Source organism: Eimeria tenella, genomic scaffold, assembly GCF_000499545.2.
Source record: "Eimeria tenella Houghton genomic scaffold, Eth_scaff113, whole genome shotgun sequence".
In the NCBI taxonomy this organism is placed as follows: Eukaryota; Apicomplexa; class Conoidasida; order Eucoccidiorida; family Eimeriidae; genus Eimeria; species Eimeria tenella.
Genome location: NW_013541477.1, coordinates 50,449 through 66,841, shown reverse-complemented (window position 1 = coordinate 66,841; position 16,393 = coordinate 50,449). Strand labels below are relative to the sequence as shown.

The following is a 16,393-nucleotide window of genomic DNA, read 5'->3' as shown; positions in this document are numbered from 1 at the left end:
CAGACCATCTGAGACCGAACTTTACAGTGAGCATGGATCACAAGAAGGGCAAATTACTTGCAAAATGCATGAATGAAGAAAATGGCATCAAAAGAACACAAGCGTGGCAACGCGAACTTGGCTGCAACAGTAGCATGGTGCAGTCTGATGGTCGCAGAGCCTCCGCAAGACGCTTGATTAGCGCGAATGAACACAAAAAGCCACTCCAATCTGAAGATCAGAGGGTGTGCCTAACTGAGTGAAGCTTGGATTTTAGGTTTGGGACTTGGGACATCTACGCCTGGCTTGCTACAGCTGGTGAATGCATGCAGCAGGACAGGACCACGTAGAACCGTTCTCGCTGCATCGATGCTAGTGTTAGCCGGCCAAGCAGGCCCCTTGCAATATAGACCATGCCTCATTGCCCAACGGAAACTGCTCTGACTTTGGGAGAAAATGTCTGGAATATTCATTTGGTCGGGCAATACAGCATACGGTAAATATATTCTCATGACGAAATGCATGTCGAGGGTACGGATATGGTGCGTGTACGCTGTGTGAGAACACCCCACTGCAGTACTCGTGCACAACTCATTCACATACACAACTATGAAACATTTCTGCTTTTTCATTTAATAGGGTTGTTCGTAGCATCTCAGGCACTGGAAAGTGTTCTAATGTGTTGCTGTGGGACAAGGCTACGCTCTAGGGCACCAAATAGGCAGTTGCGCATCACAATGAGGCAAAGAACTAAGACTAAGAGACAATCTGGATCGAATGTAACTTATTTGGAAAACTAATGGCGCATACAGTGTGCATAAAGACAGACCATGAGGATGGTTCCGCTGTGCAAGCACTGGTTCTAGTTACCAAGAGCACCATGCACTCCACAGTAGCCCTTCTGGAAAGTGTTACGTGGATGTCGGCCCTCGAACGGATCGTCTGAAATAGCTGTTTCGTCTATTTATACATTTATAATTGCCATGCGTTGTGTAACAGAACGCAGGCCATTCAACAATAAAGAACCACGTGGACGCAGCAGATGAACAAAGGACTACAAGTTGGCGCTTCAGGATTGCACGAACTGGCTCACACTATACATTCATGAACGGCAATCATGCCTACACTCATACAGAGACTTCGCAGAAACGTGCACCCTCAGAAAAGGACACATCTGCAGCCCACGCGTCTTTGGAACACCCAGAAAGCCAACATCAGAGGTGCTCATACAGCGATAGCATTCTGAAAACTTTTTGGATAAGAAACGAAAATAACCGAAGCCTGAGTTGAAGGGCCTATCAAGACTGCCTTGGTGACAGTGCCACCCAGCTTTACTAGGGGCCTCAAGGAACGGCGCATAGGTGCTTTAAAGATGATTGGCGCTCAACATTTGACTGCAGTGGCGGAACTCTTGGGGAGAATTTCGGAGCAGCATAGTAGATTGCTGGCTTCTCCATAGATGCCGTCCGTATCTCTGCACTACCGTGCCACCGCCAGCGGCATCGGTAACAGCCAGCCCCAAACGATGGCCTAGCTGAAGAGTGCCCAAATCCTAGTCTCTTGCAAGAACCAGGTTTCTTTCATTGAAATGCTCCGACTTACGCTCTATCCTGAAACTAAACACAACATTCTCTGAAGATTGTACATGCCATTCCTCCGCAGCGTTGCATTGCTGCGCGTCACAATAGCGAGTTAGATTGGCCTGTGAAGCATTGAGTAGAAAGCTGAACTGAGTCTACTTGTATCAAGGTGCGCAACACAATCTACTTGTGTCGTCCTGTAATCCCGAACTCCTCTCAAGCAAGAGGCTGGAATCACCTCCGACAAAAAGCTTCATCAAGTGCACCCTTATCAAGCAATTAATTACCTGAATAAGTGCACGTAGATATTATGCACCCGTATAGTCAACCTTCCAGAGGCCAATCTAATCTACTGTGGATTGGTGGCAACTTTTTTTCTTACATACAGGGACGTGGCTTGGCTGAATCTCCCTTTTCTCTCTAGATAGCTTAAAACAATAATTCATGAGCTCAAGAATCATCCCAAATACGGTCCGTGCATTACCCTCTTGTCTCTTAGGGTCCCGCGGGTCCTGAATCTTACTGGCCCGTTTGGTGCAGAAGCCACTCTAGGCTCAAGTGTTGTTTTCCATAGCCCATCATCATAGGAACGTTTCGAACACCGAGAACAAATAATACGCGTGACCGGATACAGGCAAGCACTTAACTCAGGAAGATCGGGAGCTCTAAAAGATGCCCAGAAGCCACTGGTTGCCTTCCTCAATCGTGCAAAATTCCTGGCCTGGAGGCATTAATAGTCCGTACATGATTATAAAAAATGTCTTTTATCAAAATATGTCGTTTTTGCATGGTAAGCATCTGCGCTGTGTTCGCAATGCTCGACCTGTCGCTGGCCAACACCTGTCGCCAGTGTTCAACACTAGCGTTGGCTGCCGAGCGTGTCATGTCTAATCACGTTCAAAGCTCTTTCCTTGCACATGAACTATGCCTGGTTTGCGTTTTGGCTGCGTATACTTCGATTTAAGCTACATCAATTGACCACTTTTGCGCCCCATTATGGTATGCAAAACTGAACTACACACAGCAGAGGCAGGGCCTAAGAAAGACTAAAAAGCGCCTTAGTTATAAAGTAGACAGTTCTGTGTTAGTATAAGGAAATATTGGTAGGTAGAAATAGAAGAAAGGGGCGGCGCTTCCTGTAGCTTGCCAACATAATACCGTTACGTGCAGAATGGGCACTCTGGCTCGAATAACGCTCTGGGGGAGCAGCACATTTATCGCTGCCCAGTGAAGTAAAAATATTGATACTCTCACATGTCCCGATGCTCAAAACAGCATATGAATGTCAAATAAGTGCATGCTTGATTGCGTGTACGCCGCTGCATAGGTTCTGTCTTAACAACGGTATAGGGCCTCGTGCAGGAGACACTTCAACAGTGAGGCTTGTTCAGCATCCACTTCACCAGGACAGAAGCAACCGCCTAACTGCATGTAAGCATAATTAAGCATTACTTCTTCTGTAAGAATACGACTTACATTTGATTTTGTGTTCCAGAAAATCCAGATCGCTGGATGTTCAAAATTTTCCTGTGTCTTTCCCTTGGCACCCTCGACTTGGCAGTTTCCCTGTTGTCGACCTGATGATATTTTCTGACTGATACCGTCAATTAGCCCCCTTATTTCCCCTTTCACAGAATGTTCGATACGTAGCGGGGTCTTTTGGCGCGACATGGCGCAATCACAGCCGTTCGGTCAGCCGGTGTTCAGTACTCCTTCATCTGGTAGACACAGTTTCGGACTTTCTTCAGTCTCTTCAGCGCAAACGGCGGGCAAGGATGTAGTAACTCAGGTATTTAGAAATCGCATGCGCCCGATCTGCTGCCATAAGAAAGCCAGTCGTGCTATTCTTTTTTTAGTGTTGCCAATAGTGGCCATTATTCTAGCTTGTTTCCGTGGACGGTACCGGGGGACTGGGGAAAAAAATGTGCCGCGAAGGCTGGCAAGTGGACCGCCACGGATGGAGGATGACAGGGAACTTTCAGCTATTCTCGACATGTGCCTGGAGATGGAAGAGGAGCGGAGCTTGGTGCCACCCGCAGCACTCCACGTAGCACAGACCGGATTCGCAGAAAGACAAGGCATGCATATCAGACCCCAGTATCAGCATAGCGTGCAGGCAGCCCAGGCAGCAGGGCCTTTGCTCAACGAAGCAGTTTTTCAACCCCACCTCCCTCCATACAGTCAACTCCACCAGGGCACTGGAGCGGGGATTGCACAGGGCCAACAGGGATGGCGTAGTGCTTCCATGGAGGTGTTTAGTGGGCCATATATTGGAAATCCTCAAATGAATTCGCTGGGCACCTCATATTTCCCACCCGCTAGTAATTATCCATATTTCAGCGGGATTGGCAGCTCTGCAGCTCCTTTAGCGGAAGGCGCATTGCCAAATTGGGGCCTTGGGGGGCCGTGGCCTCCAGAAGCGCCTTGCGCGCCTTCTGTTGTAAGTCACGGCGAGTCGGGCAGCACGTTTCATCCAGCATTTGCTAGTGGACCACCGTGTTCATTAGCTGTTGAAGGTCTTCCGGCGCATCAGGAGACCCGTTCCCATCCACATGACCATAGCGGTCCCACCTCCACCGATGGGACTTCTCAGAGAGATACTGCGTCACTAAAGAAGCCTCAGAAAAGGCGTTCTGCCGCAATTCTAAGCCAGCTGGTAATTCCCGGAAAGAGGCGGAGGGGACAGCGCGTTAAGAATAAACAACTTTACAGTGGCGTTACACCTGAGGGCCCCATTGAGTTTGTAGCTTTCGCCCCATCTGAAGCACAGGGCAGTGCAGCCACAATCAGTAAGATTCAGGCTTCCTCTGGCTTCTTGGGCGAACCAAGTTGGTCAAGCACGGAGGCATCCTCAGGAGAATCGGAAAATATTGTGCCAAGTACGGCGCAAACTACAGACGCTCCTTGTAGCGAATCACGATCTCAGCTTACAGAATCCGTCCCCGTCTCCGGTTCTTCCGATGCCTATCATCCCTTTTACAAGCTACCGGTATTGCAGGAGAATGCTATAGTGAGGAAGTTTTGCGTGGGGAACGCGTTTGGACACACCATCTTGCTCGTTCATCCTTCGTCGGCCTTGAGGTTCATGCTGACCTCTTTTGCAAAACTGCGTATTACTGAAAGGGAAGCTAACGGGATTATTATCGAGTCTCAGCGTATTGTGAATCACTTGTTTAATTTCCATAAATCAGCTGTCCCGTGGCGGAGCGCTTCCAAAGCTGTTTTGACTCTAGGACTTCGCTACCTGATGCTGGACTCACTACTCTGTGCAGTTGATCTTTTGGGGCCGGCAATGGATGCGCCACAGTGGTGGCCGAAGCTCATCAAATTGATTCCAACAAAAATCGCTATTGCGGATTTACGACTGCAGCTTAATCGCAGCAAATACTACGCACTACTTGCAGAACGGCTCAGCGCCGCTTCAGAATCGATAAAGAATGGCCAAAGACCTGGAGCAAAGGAAACAGTTGCGCTAAAACGGGACCTCTTTTGCACGGAAATGTCACTTCCACTGTTTAAGAAGCCCCAGTGGGACATATGGCGCTACTATCACAAGCTCTCCTGCGGAGATGCACCAGAACACGCTTGCGGCTGAGCAAGGCCTTTACTCCACATTTCTTGGGACAGTTACGGCAGATCGGGTTCAACCGGGCGACCCCGGAGCCCATGCACAGTCGCATCAATACTGCAGTGGTACAAGGATTTGTACTCTCGCCCCGAGTAGTAAACTGAGTAATTAGTATCAAGTAAGGAGCCTGCATGACATCATCTTTTTGTTCTTGAGGATTGGGTGGGCACATTTAGAGATACGTAAAGTTGTGCAAAGTTGTGCGTGGCCTCGCTGATCAGGGCACAGCAAAGGCGCCACATGCACGTAGTGTTTCTTAAGCTCCGTATGTTTTGTTATTTCCGGGGCGCACGAAGTTTTTTAGCACTTGTGACAGAGTAAACGCTTTGTAACAGACGTCTGTCTACGTATATGGCCCCTACTTAGGCTTTTGTTCACTAGTTTTGCATGCATTTGCAGCAGGCCTGACCTTCCGATCCCATTGGCTGTTGATGTACTTGCTCATGTTGCGTGTTTCTTCAAGTTTAGGTGTCAGTGCCACCTCGGTCGCATTGCCGTTTACCTGTAAGTGAGCTCTCTTAAGCACATCTCGAACGGGTAAATACGGTGCAACGGACAATTTGTAGGGTGCAGTTCCAGAAACTATGCCATTGATCCTCGGGTGAGACGAACACGGGTCCATTGATGAGCGTGATTATTCATGTGTAGTGATTGCCTTCAGGTGCACGTTATACAAAAAATCTTGACAATAAAATTTTTTTTCACATGGACGGGGAATCTTTGAACATTTCAAAAGCATATCACTACTGCCACGAGCTAGGTGGCCACTTGACTTAGGCGAAGGTAGCTATAGTAGTTGAAGTGCTTTGGCTTGTTGTATACTCCCCCGTGGTAAACTAGGTGAAAGAGTTGCGGAGAAGTCACTCGCCTAGGGCCCGCTAGTGAGCCACTTCAGGTATCCAACGATATAGTCGAATATAAAACTGTGCTGCCATTTCCAAGGCAGCAAGAACTCACATCAGTGGCGTGTCTATGGATGTTTGCTGTGGACTAATTCGCGCGCGCTACAGCCCCTTTCCGTCTTCAAGATAACTAAAGGCAGTTCCAGGAACGGAACAGGTTTCTTGGCAATATTAAACATCGACTCAACTAGGAGAATTCCAAACACATTGTGGCCTCATCACACAAAGATATATCTGCAGATGCATGGGCTGAAAGAGAGATCACAGCCATGTGGGCTGCCCGCAGGCGCAAGCCGCGCTAAACAGTGCATTACCACAGTTCCAACTGTCTCCGTTACCGAACGGGTGACCCAATCTATCTCACTCGATGATATCGAAAGCCTCTGTATCGCACAGCACACACCTGCATGCAGATAGGTCGGGCCGGGTGTTTATAAGCGAATCACTGCAAGGAACGTGAGGCAAAGGTAATGCGCCTTCAAGGCGGGAGCATGAAGAAGTCTGAGGTGCGAAGGAAGCCATTCAGAGCCACTCGCTGGCACACAACAGAAGGCGCAGTGGCCCCGTCGCAACTCGCGCATCATGCTGAAGAATACAGCAAAGAGGCAGGGGAACGGTCTGTAATTTGACAGTAGTTGTAGAGGGATCACTTATGGTACCTTCCGGCCACGCGAACTGTGAAGAAAGATTTAACTGTTCAGGCCCGTTTCGCAGTATATTACGTAGACGCATGACTGTGACCGATACATGATTTGCCAGAACTTTAACTTACCGGTGCGGGTGGTGGAAACGTTTCTCGGTAGCTTTGGAAAAAGCGCGGATTCAAATAAGCTGCTCACCGCAGAGAGGCACATGTGTTGCGAACACTCCAAAAAATGGTGCCCATTGATTTTTGAGGTTTACCCTTAAAAGGCAGTGCTAGGCTCCTTTGGTCTTTTGCTATTACGCTTCTCTGTCACTTCTGAGTAGGACCGTGAACGTCAGCCAGAAGTCAGATATACTGTACGATGCCCGTAAACATTGCTATTCTGTTCTACCTTTACTTGCATTCCAAACGGTTGTGCTGCAGTTGACTCAGCACTAAACTCACATCAGAAATTTACAGGCTCCTAAAGTTTATGATATAAAGCTGTATACAAACGCGTTAAGATCACAAAGAGGCAGGACACAGCAGTAGTCTTCATGTGCTTCAATTATCTGTAGGCGATTCTGGTAGTCGAAGACCTTTTACTGGTAACTACGGGGATAAACTCATCTGTGCATTTTGCTCTCCATCAACACATCATGTATTATTCTGACAACCAATTTTTTTTCTTCCGTTGGCTCTCAGGACTAAGAGAGTTGCAAGATAAAATGACCGCTAGCACTGGATTTCAAACGGAACGCGCTGGCGGCATTTTGTATATGTGCTATCGTCATACGGCAGGCTGTGCGTTTAAGCGATAGGCTCATTCGCCTGTTCGCAGTGCTAAGAATCCTGCACATCCCTCTCGTCTAGCTAATAAACAATTTAATGTGAGATCAAGAGCGTACAGGTCTGTTCCTACTTCAAAGAATCGGTGCTTTGCAGTGAATCCCTTCATCTGTTGTAGCTGCATTAATTAAAGTCAGACTGTAGAAGATGAGTGGTGGCTTTAATCGACTACTGTGAAATCTGCCTGTGTGAAATTCATAGAGGAGACGACAACTAAATAAAAGTTGTCACGCTTCTCAATTGCCGTGTAACCCTCTTGGTTACATTAGGACTGAACAAATTATCACAGGGCCTGGACAATGGCTCCGTATCACTGCCTTGAGCAATAAATACGCCATATAATATGTTGCAGACCTGCGCTAGGATATTGTGTGAAAAGTCCAACCTGTCAAGAAGCATCGTATCTTTTATTGCTACATAATCATCCAGGCTCTTGGGAAACCACACATGTCATCCATAAACACGAATATATCTCGACCAAATTTGTCATTAGTAGTGACTTGAAATTTGCATGTCACAACGTTTAAGCCAAATTCTATGTTGCTTCCGTCTCATGTCCGCTGAACATTCGAGATGCTGTTCCGTACTTGTTGTTTGCAGCCGTCCTTATTTTTTGCACAGTTTGTCGCATATATGTCATCTTTGACTATAATGACTGCAGATAATGCCGCAGTATTGGTATTTGTCACTGCATCAATCGGAAGATGAAGTTGGTTCTCCTGTCCCCTTTAGAGTCATTGCGGATTTGTCTTCCCGACCAAAAGCAACACAAGCGTACCATGTCTTGATATGTCTTGCTGCATCACTTCGGAGAACTTGACTCAATTTTGCGTTTACGTGCTCCGCCGGGCGTGTAGAGGGCTTTCCCCTCACTAGGTATACGGGTGGTCTGCAATGCACAACGTCACTGGAGGGCCAAAGAGTCGGTTTCCAGAAATCTTACGCATAAATAATAAGCAATATCTACTAAAAATATAAGCTAGCTTTGTAGAAAATCAAGGCTCTGGAGGACAACCAGAAAAAGCATCCTGGCCCGTACTGGGACTGTCGGCAACAGAGCACATTGGGCAGCAACCCACGCAGTAAGAAGGACCCCCAGATTTCCCCCTCATAGGTTTACTCCCCTGATTTATTTTAGTTATTTGTTAGCAATGAAAAGTGCAGGAAAGGGTTGGCAGTGGAGAAGAATTGCTAATGAACACCGTGACACCACACAGCGCTGCTGGATGCACTGAGCATCACACATTCCTTGCCTGCCCCGCCCCAACCAGTATGCTGATGCTTGTGGCAGCCTTCTGCTGCAAAATGGTCTACCTTAATATTCCTGATATCACATTCTAAAGAGACATTCACTATTTCAACAATTGTGAACGCGTAGCCAAGATGATGAGGTCATAGAGAGGTCCAAGACCCTTCATTCACGGCTTCGTCGGCTGCTTCTTCACGGTCCCTTGCTCCTCCCTGCTGCTCGGAACTGTGAGCAACGCAAGGAGACCTTTACGACCCTTCTCCCTCTGGGGATGAAGACAATACTTTATGTTACTTATATTTGGAGCAATTAGCGTCTTGAGAGTTTGTCGTACTGTGGACAGCCGTCGCACTTTTGGCTAAAGCCCACCAGGTGTCGGCGGACCAACCACCGCGATGCAGTCGCTTCAGTAGTCTCTCAAGGTCATTTTTATATGTCTCAAAAGTGCAAGGTCAAAAAGCTGCACTCTGCCGTGACGCATCTTTACCTTGCAACCAAGCCTGCGCGCTGGTGGGACTCTCGAGGGTTTCGATCTGCAGGGACTTTAAAATTTGGGGAAGGAGCACTAAACTATCTCACTAACGAGGCTAGCTGTAGTGTGAGATCTGGATATATGGGAAGAGCGAGTTAAGGGGAAGGCTGCTGATAACAGTGCAAAGAGGCCAGCCTACGCAACAGTTGCAGGTGATAGGGATACGTGCCTCGTCTTCGTCTCCCGAAGGAGCAACAGGGATTTTCTCGTCGAAAGTTCACTGCACATAATCTGCCGGGATTTTTTGGGGACTCCACCGTTTCCGGTGATACCAGGCTTTGACTTCAAATGTGAAGGCGTACGTGGGGCATCGCTGCGAGCCGTTTGCCTTATCACTTCAAAGCTTGACGACGTGGTGTGAAGCGGTGACTCAGGGGCATCTGTTATCTTAACAGCTGCAACAAGTTTAACTCTGCTTGAAGAGGACGCCTGCTTGAAGTACAAAAACCTGTCAAAATTGCGTGAGTGTGAGTGTTTTTTAGAGTAGTGAGCGTCCTCCGAAACTGGGTGCTTTTTCGTGTTACTCGTTCTGAGTACTAGTCTCTTGATATTAAAACCGTCTTGACAGCCCTGGCTCTTGCGAGTTTCGTTCGACGGGGAGCACAGTCCTGTTTCTTCGTTCAAATGTCATCCGGATGGTATCCAGCTGTCTTCGAGCTTAGCAGCCACACAACAGCGGAGAAGAAGCTATATAAAAAGCGCTGGCAGCCCACCCATGCATTTCTGGGTCGAAAATTTATTGCCCTTTTCTCCGTATTGGCAGTTGTGGCTATCATTAACTGCCTCCGCACTTTTAGAGGCCGGACTGATCGAGGGAATGCCCCGCGACAATTAATGGGAGGGCTGGATGATGGATATGATGATCCCGAGCTGGCCGAAATACTTGACCTCTGCTTGGAGATGGAGGGGGACGAAGAAGCCGCATTCCCATTGCCAGCACGCCTGATTCATCCAGATTTGGCAGCAAATCAACCATTTCAGTCGGAGCTTCAGCAGGACCAGCATCTGCAGGAGGGCCAGACAAGCGCGCCTTTTTCTGCAATGGAGCAACCTTGGAGTCCAACGGATTCATTTTCAGCTCAAACTGATTTGGATTCTTGGAATGAAGGAGAACACAGCCTTCTACAGAGTTTAGTTGCTGCCGGGGAGCCGCCGGATGACTCTCCAGCGAGATGGCCGCCTCCATACTCGTTGACTCATCCCACGCGCGCTGAGATTACTAGCGGCTCGTATTCCTCGGGCACAGTTGAAAATGAAGTGCCTGTGGCATATGGTACTACGAGCATGCCATCATCTTATCAGGGCTTTCAGGAACTGAGCCCTTGCGCACAGCCCTATGCGCATTTGCACCCTCGCGCGGTCCAAGCTTCCGCACTGTCGAGGTCAGAACAATGGGGAGGTCCTTCGTATCAGCATCAAATGTTCCACGAAATTCAAACTACCTCGGGTCACGTACATGGCGCCCCTCCCTTGGGGACCCAGCCACGCAGAAGGTGGCTCGGGGGGCTTGGCAGTAACCATTCTGACCCTGCAGTCAGTCGAAAGAGGACGATTGACCAGGTTACACAAGATATCGGGGGAGCACTAGACGCTGGATATGGAAGGCCAAATTTGAAGCAGATGCGTTTCTCTCAGAGAGGAGCTCTGCTGCATAAAACATCAGGAGCCGATAGAAAGCAAACCTCTGACGCTCTTGAGAGAGCACTTCAATCAGTACCGTTGGTTTGGGCTCCCCCCGAGATAGACTTGGCTACTGTTGAAACGGAGTCAAGCCAAGACGAGGTGGGCGCTCTACTTTCGTTCCCTTCGTCAAGCGCAAACGAGGGATTGAGCGGCTCGGCATCGATCCGTGTACGAGAGTTTCAGTTGTACGACTCATCAGCTGACGATTATTCTTTACGGCCATGCCTGGTGCATAGTGATTGCTCTTCAAGGAAAGAGACATCTGCAATGCCAGCTCCACAACCAGCGCCTGCTTTCGACACGCCGGTTGCCGAGCCTCTTCAAAGTCCATCATTGTCAACCGCGACTCAATCCACAAACAATTCTGAAAACAGGGCACCTTCTGTGGAGATAGTTCCAGAAGAATCCGGCTCGGATCCTGAGCAAGAACTCGTTGATCACATCTTTTACAGATTCCCATCATTGGGTAAGCATGTGAAACCAAGAAAATTTTCCCTGTCTAGGGCTCAAGAATTAAAAAATACCAAAACGTGTTTCAGCACTTTAGCTTACATGCGCTCATTCCTTCAAAAGCCACATCTGGATTCGTGGGAGGCTGACACTGTAGTCACCATGTCCGAACGACTTGTGGCCCACTTGATTTACTACCATAACACACCTCTGACAACGTTGACTCCGTCAGAGGCAGTCGCAATTTTGGGGCGTCGGTTTCTGATATTAGATGCGCTCCTATGTGCAATAAAGGCTTTGGGGCCGGCAATGGATGCACCTCAGTGGTGGCCACAAGTCATGCCCGCGGTTCCAGGATTTTGGGAGTGCAAAAAACGTCACTTTTGCGTGCTGCGCAGCAAAAGTTACGTGCTGCTTGCACACCGACTGAGTGCCGCGGTAGAAACTTTAAAAAAAGGCGATCGGCTTGGGGTAAAGGAAACTATTGAGCTCAAGCAAGAGCTGTTTTGCAAGGAATCGTCCATCCCGGATTTCAAAAAGCCCCACTGGGATCCCTGGCGAACTTTTGAAGAAGATACTTGAAGCTGCGCATAGGCATTGCGTTGATACTGGCAGCAGCCACATCACCATGAATGGAGCGGGCACTGCTTCCCTATTCCGCGTGTGCGACTGCAGAGCTCTTGTGAGCGAACAACATCGTGGCGAATACGAGTTGTTTAGCTCTTCACTGTTTGTGAAGGCCTGAGACTTCGTCTGCAAGCGGGTACGTTCCGTCTGCGGACCGTGAGCCTTTATTTGCTGCACCTAGAAGTATTCTAAGGCAAAAAAATAGGGCCGGTTAAGGGACGGCCATGGTAAAGGCCGCACTTGTATACCTTTTCCCAACAGCCGCGTACTCTGCTATGTTACAGTTGCGCGAGTCGTTTCTGCAAGGGCCCGTGAGAGAGTTCTCTTGATGACAAAGAAAAATTATTTGATGCAATTGTTCAATGACAGTGCACTCTGGGTAGATCTGTATCTTTGTGGTGCAATATTGTCATTCCGGCGTTATTGCCTCCCCGCTGCAATGCTCAGACGGATAATGGAGCCGATAATGGAGTCGTCTCAGCCCATTGCTTAATACACATATGGCATCGATTTACGAAGCCGCAGCCAATTAGGTTGCTTCCTGCACTGCACCATATGTTTATACTGTGACTGGGACCGGTAGGCGAAGCTTCGGCCAGATGAGACAATGAGACAGTGTTTCCTAGTGAGTGCACTGTCTCACATGAAGTGACTAATGTTGCATTATTTGTAGTTTTAATGCTTCAAGAGACTGCTTTATGATTTTTATACACAAGGACTGAGAAGGCGAACTAAATTTGTGTTGCGATGGAGACACCAACATGCAGCAGATATCGTGGGAGCCAGAGCCGTGCTGCATTTTTAATGCGCTTCTCCACATAGCTGATCTAGTCACGCCAGCAAAGTACAAGCTTCTGAGCGAGGAGATGCAAGTGCTTGTAGCTTGATCATGGGTGCTGTGTCGCGAGTGCGCGGTTTCTGGTGCTTTCTGAAGTTGTCTAGTAGAGTCGAAGACGAACCAACGCATCCGAGAAAATAAATGTGTTTGAATCATTAGGTCATTTAGCCGTAGCTAGGAAACCATTTTAGAAGGCAGCATAGCCAAACAAAATTAAGTGCGCCGGAACTGCGCGCAGCGTGACTGCGAGTCCGTAGACTAGAACATGGGCCTGGTCGTTTGTGTTTGGGCTCCGGTTTTTGCGTGCGGGCGAGTTGACGTATTTGCGTCTCCTGTGAAATCATCCCACCGTGTTGCTTGTAGTACTGGCACTAGCTTCTAGATTAAAGGCTTTCGAGAGTCCTGCCGCTCCCAGGACATTGCATTCATGCCGTTGCCGGACACTAGCATGCAGGCCGTTGACGCACTGCGTTGGACCTGCGAATCAAGACCTATGGCAATTTTGCGCTCATGCCCCGGTAGGCAATCTTCTTCACAAATTGACATGGTGCTCAAGTCCATCACTGGCATGCAGTGCACGAGGCGTGGCCCGATCCCTCGCAGCAAAGAGACTTGCGTATTATGAGCTATTGCTCATATGGCTATTCTGTATGAGCAACAGCACTTGTCGGACCGAAGGTCAACTCCTGTCTCCGGTCTTCGACAAAACTCAAGAGGACTACACATATGTTGACGCACACCAACCGATCGTGTGAGCTGTAGTTTGAACAGTAGGTCTACAGGCAGAAGAAACGTCTAGCACAGAATGATCATCCACATGGAGGGGGAGGGATATGCAACGACGTCGCTAGGGACACGTAATGAACAACGGCCAATGGAGTCTAAAACGCAGCGTTTGCTTCAAAAACACAAACAGCCGCCAAACAGAGGTCTTAAGCGCCTTATCCGCAAATCGCTGTGCGCTTATAGTGCTCATTTCACAGCGAGCATGAAAAAAAGCTCCCGCGGGCCTCGTAGGCTAAAAAGCACGCTACCACAAATGGGAAACGCCATGTATGCGGCTCCTTAACAATGCCCAAAGCCAGCAACGCTACACGCGACTTGCCTTCCATGTGGGGTAAGTTCAATCGAAACGAAACAGCGTCGGGAACCTAAAGTTCACACAGTGCATCTTTTTAGCTGCTTCCAGTTGCTCAGGCCAACACAGCTGAGAAGCGTACGCCATATTTACGATTAATCAGATCATGCCTGTCTGCATGAGCTCCGGAGTCGCTTAAGTGCAAGCGCCCAACTTCAGTGCTTTCGGAGTTCAATGAAATAAAAAATGTTGCTCAGCGGCCGAGAGCCTCCGGCAAAGTCTCAAAGAAGTTTCTGTCATCCATGCGCCATATTTCCCACTGGGGCTTCTTGAAAGTCCGAAGAGACATTTCGCTGCAAAAAAGCTCGCGCTTTAATTCAACAGTGTCCTTTGGTCCCGGTCGAACGCCTCTCTTCAGCGATTCCACCGCTGCGCTCAGTCGTAGTGAAAGCCCTGCGTAATACCTGCTGCATCTGAGTTGCAACCGTAGGTTTTCAACAGCCACGTCTGTTGGGATTTGTTTTACGAGCCTATGCCACCACTGGGATGCACGCATTGCCGGGCCCATAATATGAACCACACAGACAAGCATATCCAGCATAAGGTACCGAAGCCCCAAAGTTAGTAAAATTTTGGAAGCGGTTAGGGTGGTAAGAGTGCTTCGGTGAAGGTAGTATAAATGACAAACAATCCGCTCACTCATGAGAATAAGTTCGTTTGCATCATCTTGATTGAGCTCCTTTTTGATTAAAAGTGAGCGCATGAATGCTAAAAGCACAGAAATTTGCGGAAGCAGGTTGGATCGTTTAAATGCATTGTCCACAGAGAAGGCCATTAGTCTAATACCTGGCTTCAATCTTGGCAGCCTATAAAATAAATGCTCAGTGACGGGCCTCCTAAAATAGAGAGGTCGTGGAAAAATGGGCCTTTCAGGAGCCAGCTTGCCGACCTCAACGCCCACAGTTTGCCTTGCAGGTTTCAAACTGGGAATTAACAACTGCGCCCCAGCATTTGCGGCTGAGATGGGCTGCTGTTGCGAAAAAATGGCTGCTTGGACTTCTGAGGGATCATAAGGCGCAGCAGCACTGGTTTGAAGTTTTATCGTCCCTGCATTTTGCTCCCTTTGAGGGAATGGAGGTCCGTGTGGGATCCTGGCGCCAAAAGTCGGAGGTTGACTCTTGTGTGACATAGCCGCACAATGAAATGGCATGTGCTGATGGCCTGCGCCAGGCTGATTTCTTGGAAACATATAGGGTTGCTTTGTTGTCAACATTCCCTCGGCGATTCCTGAGTTTGTCGAAACATCAGGCTGCGTCAAAGTGGAATACACACGTGGAAAGGTCCCTGAGGAAGTATCAGGTGTAGGATGACCCTCAAGTGACAAGGCGGTACTGGACCAGCCAGTTGTAGAGGATTTACACCCACTTTCCCCCATAGGATGTAAAGACGCTCCATTGCTCTGCAGCGTCGACGAATACGAGGGCAATGCTTCATCAGAAAGAGTATCTTTTTTCTCCTGAGAGGTAGAGACCCATTCCTTGAGACGCTGCTCTGTTGATCCACAAGGCCACTCCGGGCGGTGAGTAGGACCAGGAGACGGAGAAGGAGGAACCTCCACCCAAAATGAAAGGGTATTTGTCTGACTTCTTTGCTCGCGTTGCTCGTGCTGGGAACTTAAATAAATTCCTTCACGAAATAGTAACTTTTCTTGTGGTTGGAATGCTGGAAATGGCAGCAAGTGACCTCTCTCCTGCTCCATGTCCAGGCACATCTCTAGAATTTCCGACAGCTCGGGGTCTTCTTCTGCCTTAGGCAGCTTATCCCCTAGTTGTCGCTGTGTGCTTCCCACTTTTGTCGGCCTGTGAAAAATGCGGAAGCAGGCGAGTGTGATTGCCACAACTGCCAGAAGGGAGAAGATAACGGGCCATTTACTCTGAGCACGTGGATGAAATGTAGAGCTTCTGATTTTAGATGCTTGAGGAGCCGATTCCTCGCTCGTTATATGCTGGAAAGTATTTGATAAGCCGTATAAAGAGTGTCTACTAGAAGGAGCGGAAATGACCGGTGGATCTAGCGCCCGAGCCATGTTCCCTCAGCCAACACTACGTTCTGCTCACTTCGCTGTTTCCATATTTTTTGGAAATGAAAGTTGAGGAGAAAATGATACAATGTGAAATCGCTGCAACCGGTCGACATGTTCGCCACTGGCGGTGCAGTCGAGTGTAGAGTAGCTCAGAATTGACACGCCCATCAACAAGCAACGTGTCCGTGGTGCTCAGCATTTTCATAACTATAAAGGCTCAGTTAGCTCAAATCTTATACCAGAGAGATGAATAAACAAGCCACATTATTCCTGTAAGATGAGCGACAAAA

The 16,393-nt window shown here is 48.5% G+C and overlaps 3 protein-coding genes across 3 annotated transcripts; 2 read left to right on the top strand and 1 right to left on the bottom strand.

The window, feature by feature from the left end:
* Window positions 1-3,516: 3,516 nt before the first annotated feature.
* ETH_00016145 (uncharacterized protein) lies at window positions 3,517-5,154 on the top strand (the record flags this gene model as incomplete). Its single annotated transcript, XM_013372935.1, has 1 exon — window positions 3,517-5,154. One exon carries the CDS (start codon window positions 3,517-3,519, stop codon window positions 5,152-5,154), a length of 1,638 nt encoding a protein of 545 aa, XP_013228389.1.
* A 4,814-nt stretch (window positions 5,155-9,968) lies between these two features.
* Window positions 9,969-12,059, top strand: ETH_00016140 (uncharacterized protein; the record flags this gene model as incomplete). Its single annotated transcript, XM_013372934.1, has 1 exon — window positions 9,969-12,059. The coding sequence occupies one exon, from the start codon at window positions 9,969-9,971 to the stop codon at window positions 12,057-12,059; it is 2,091 nt and encodes a 696-aa protein (XP_013228388.1).
* A 2,214-nt stretch (window positions 12,060-14,273) lies between these two features.
* On the bottom strand, window positions 14,274-16,106 carry ETH_00016135 (uncharacterized protein; the record flags this gene model as incomplete). The annotated part of the gene is made up of 1 exon (XM_013372933.1): window positions 14,274-16,106. One exon carries the CDS (start codon window positions 16,104-16,106, stop codon window positions 14,274-14,276), a length of 1,833 nt encoding a protein of 610 aa, XP_013228387.1.
* Window positions 16,107-16,393: the final 287 nt, after the last annotated feature.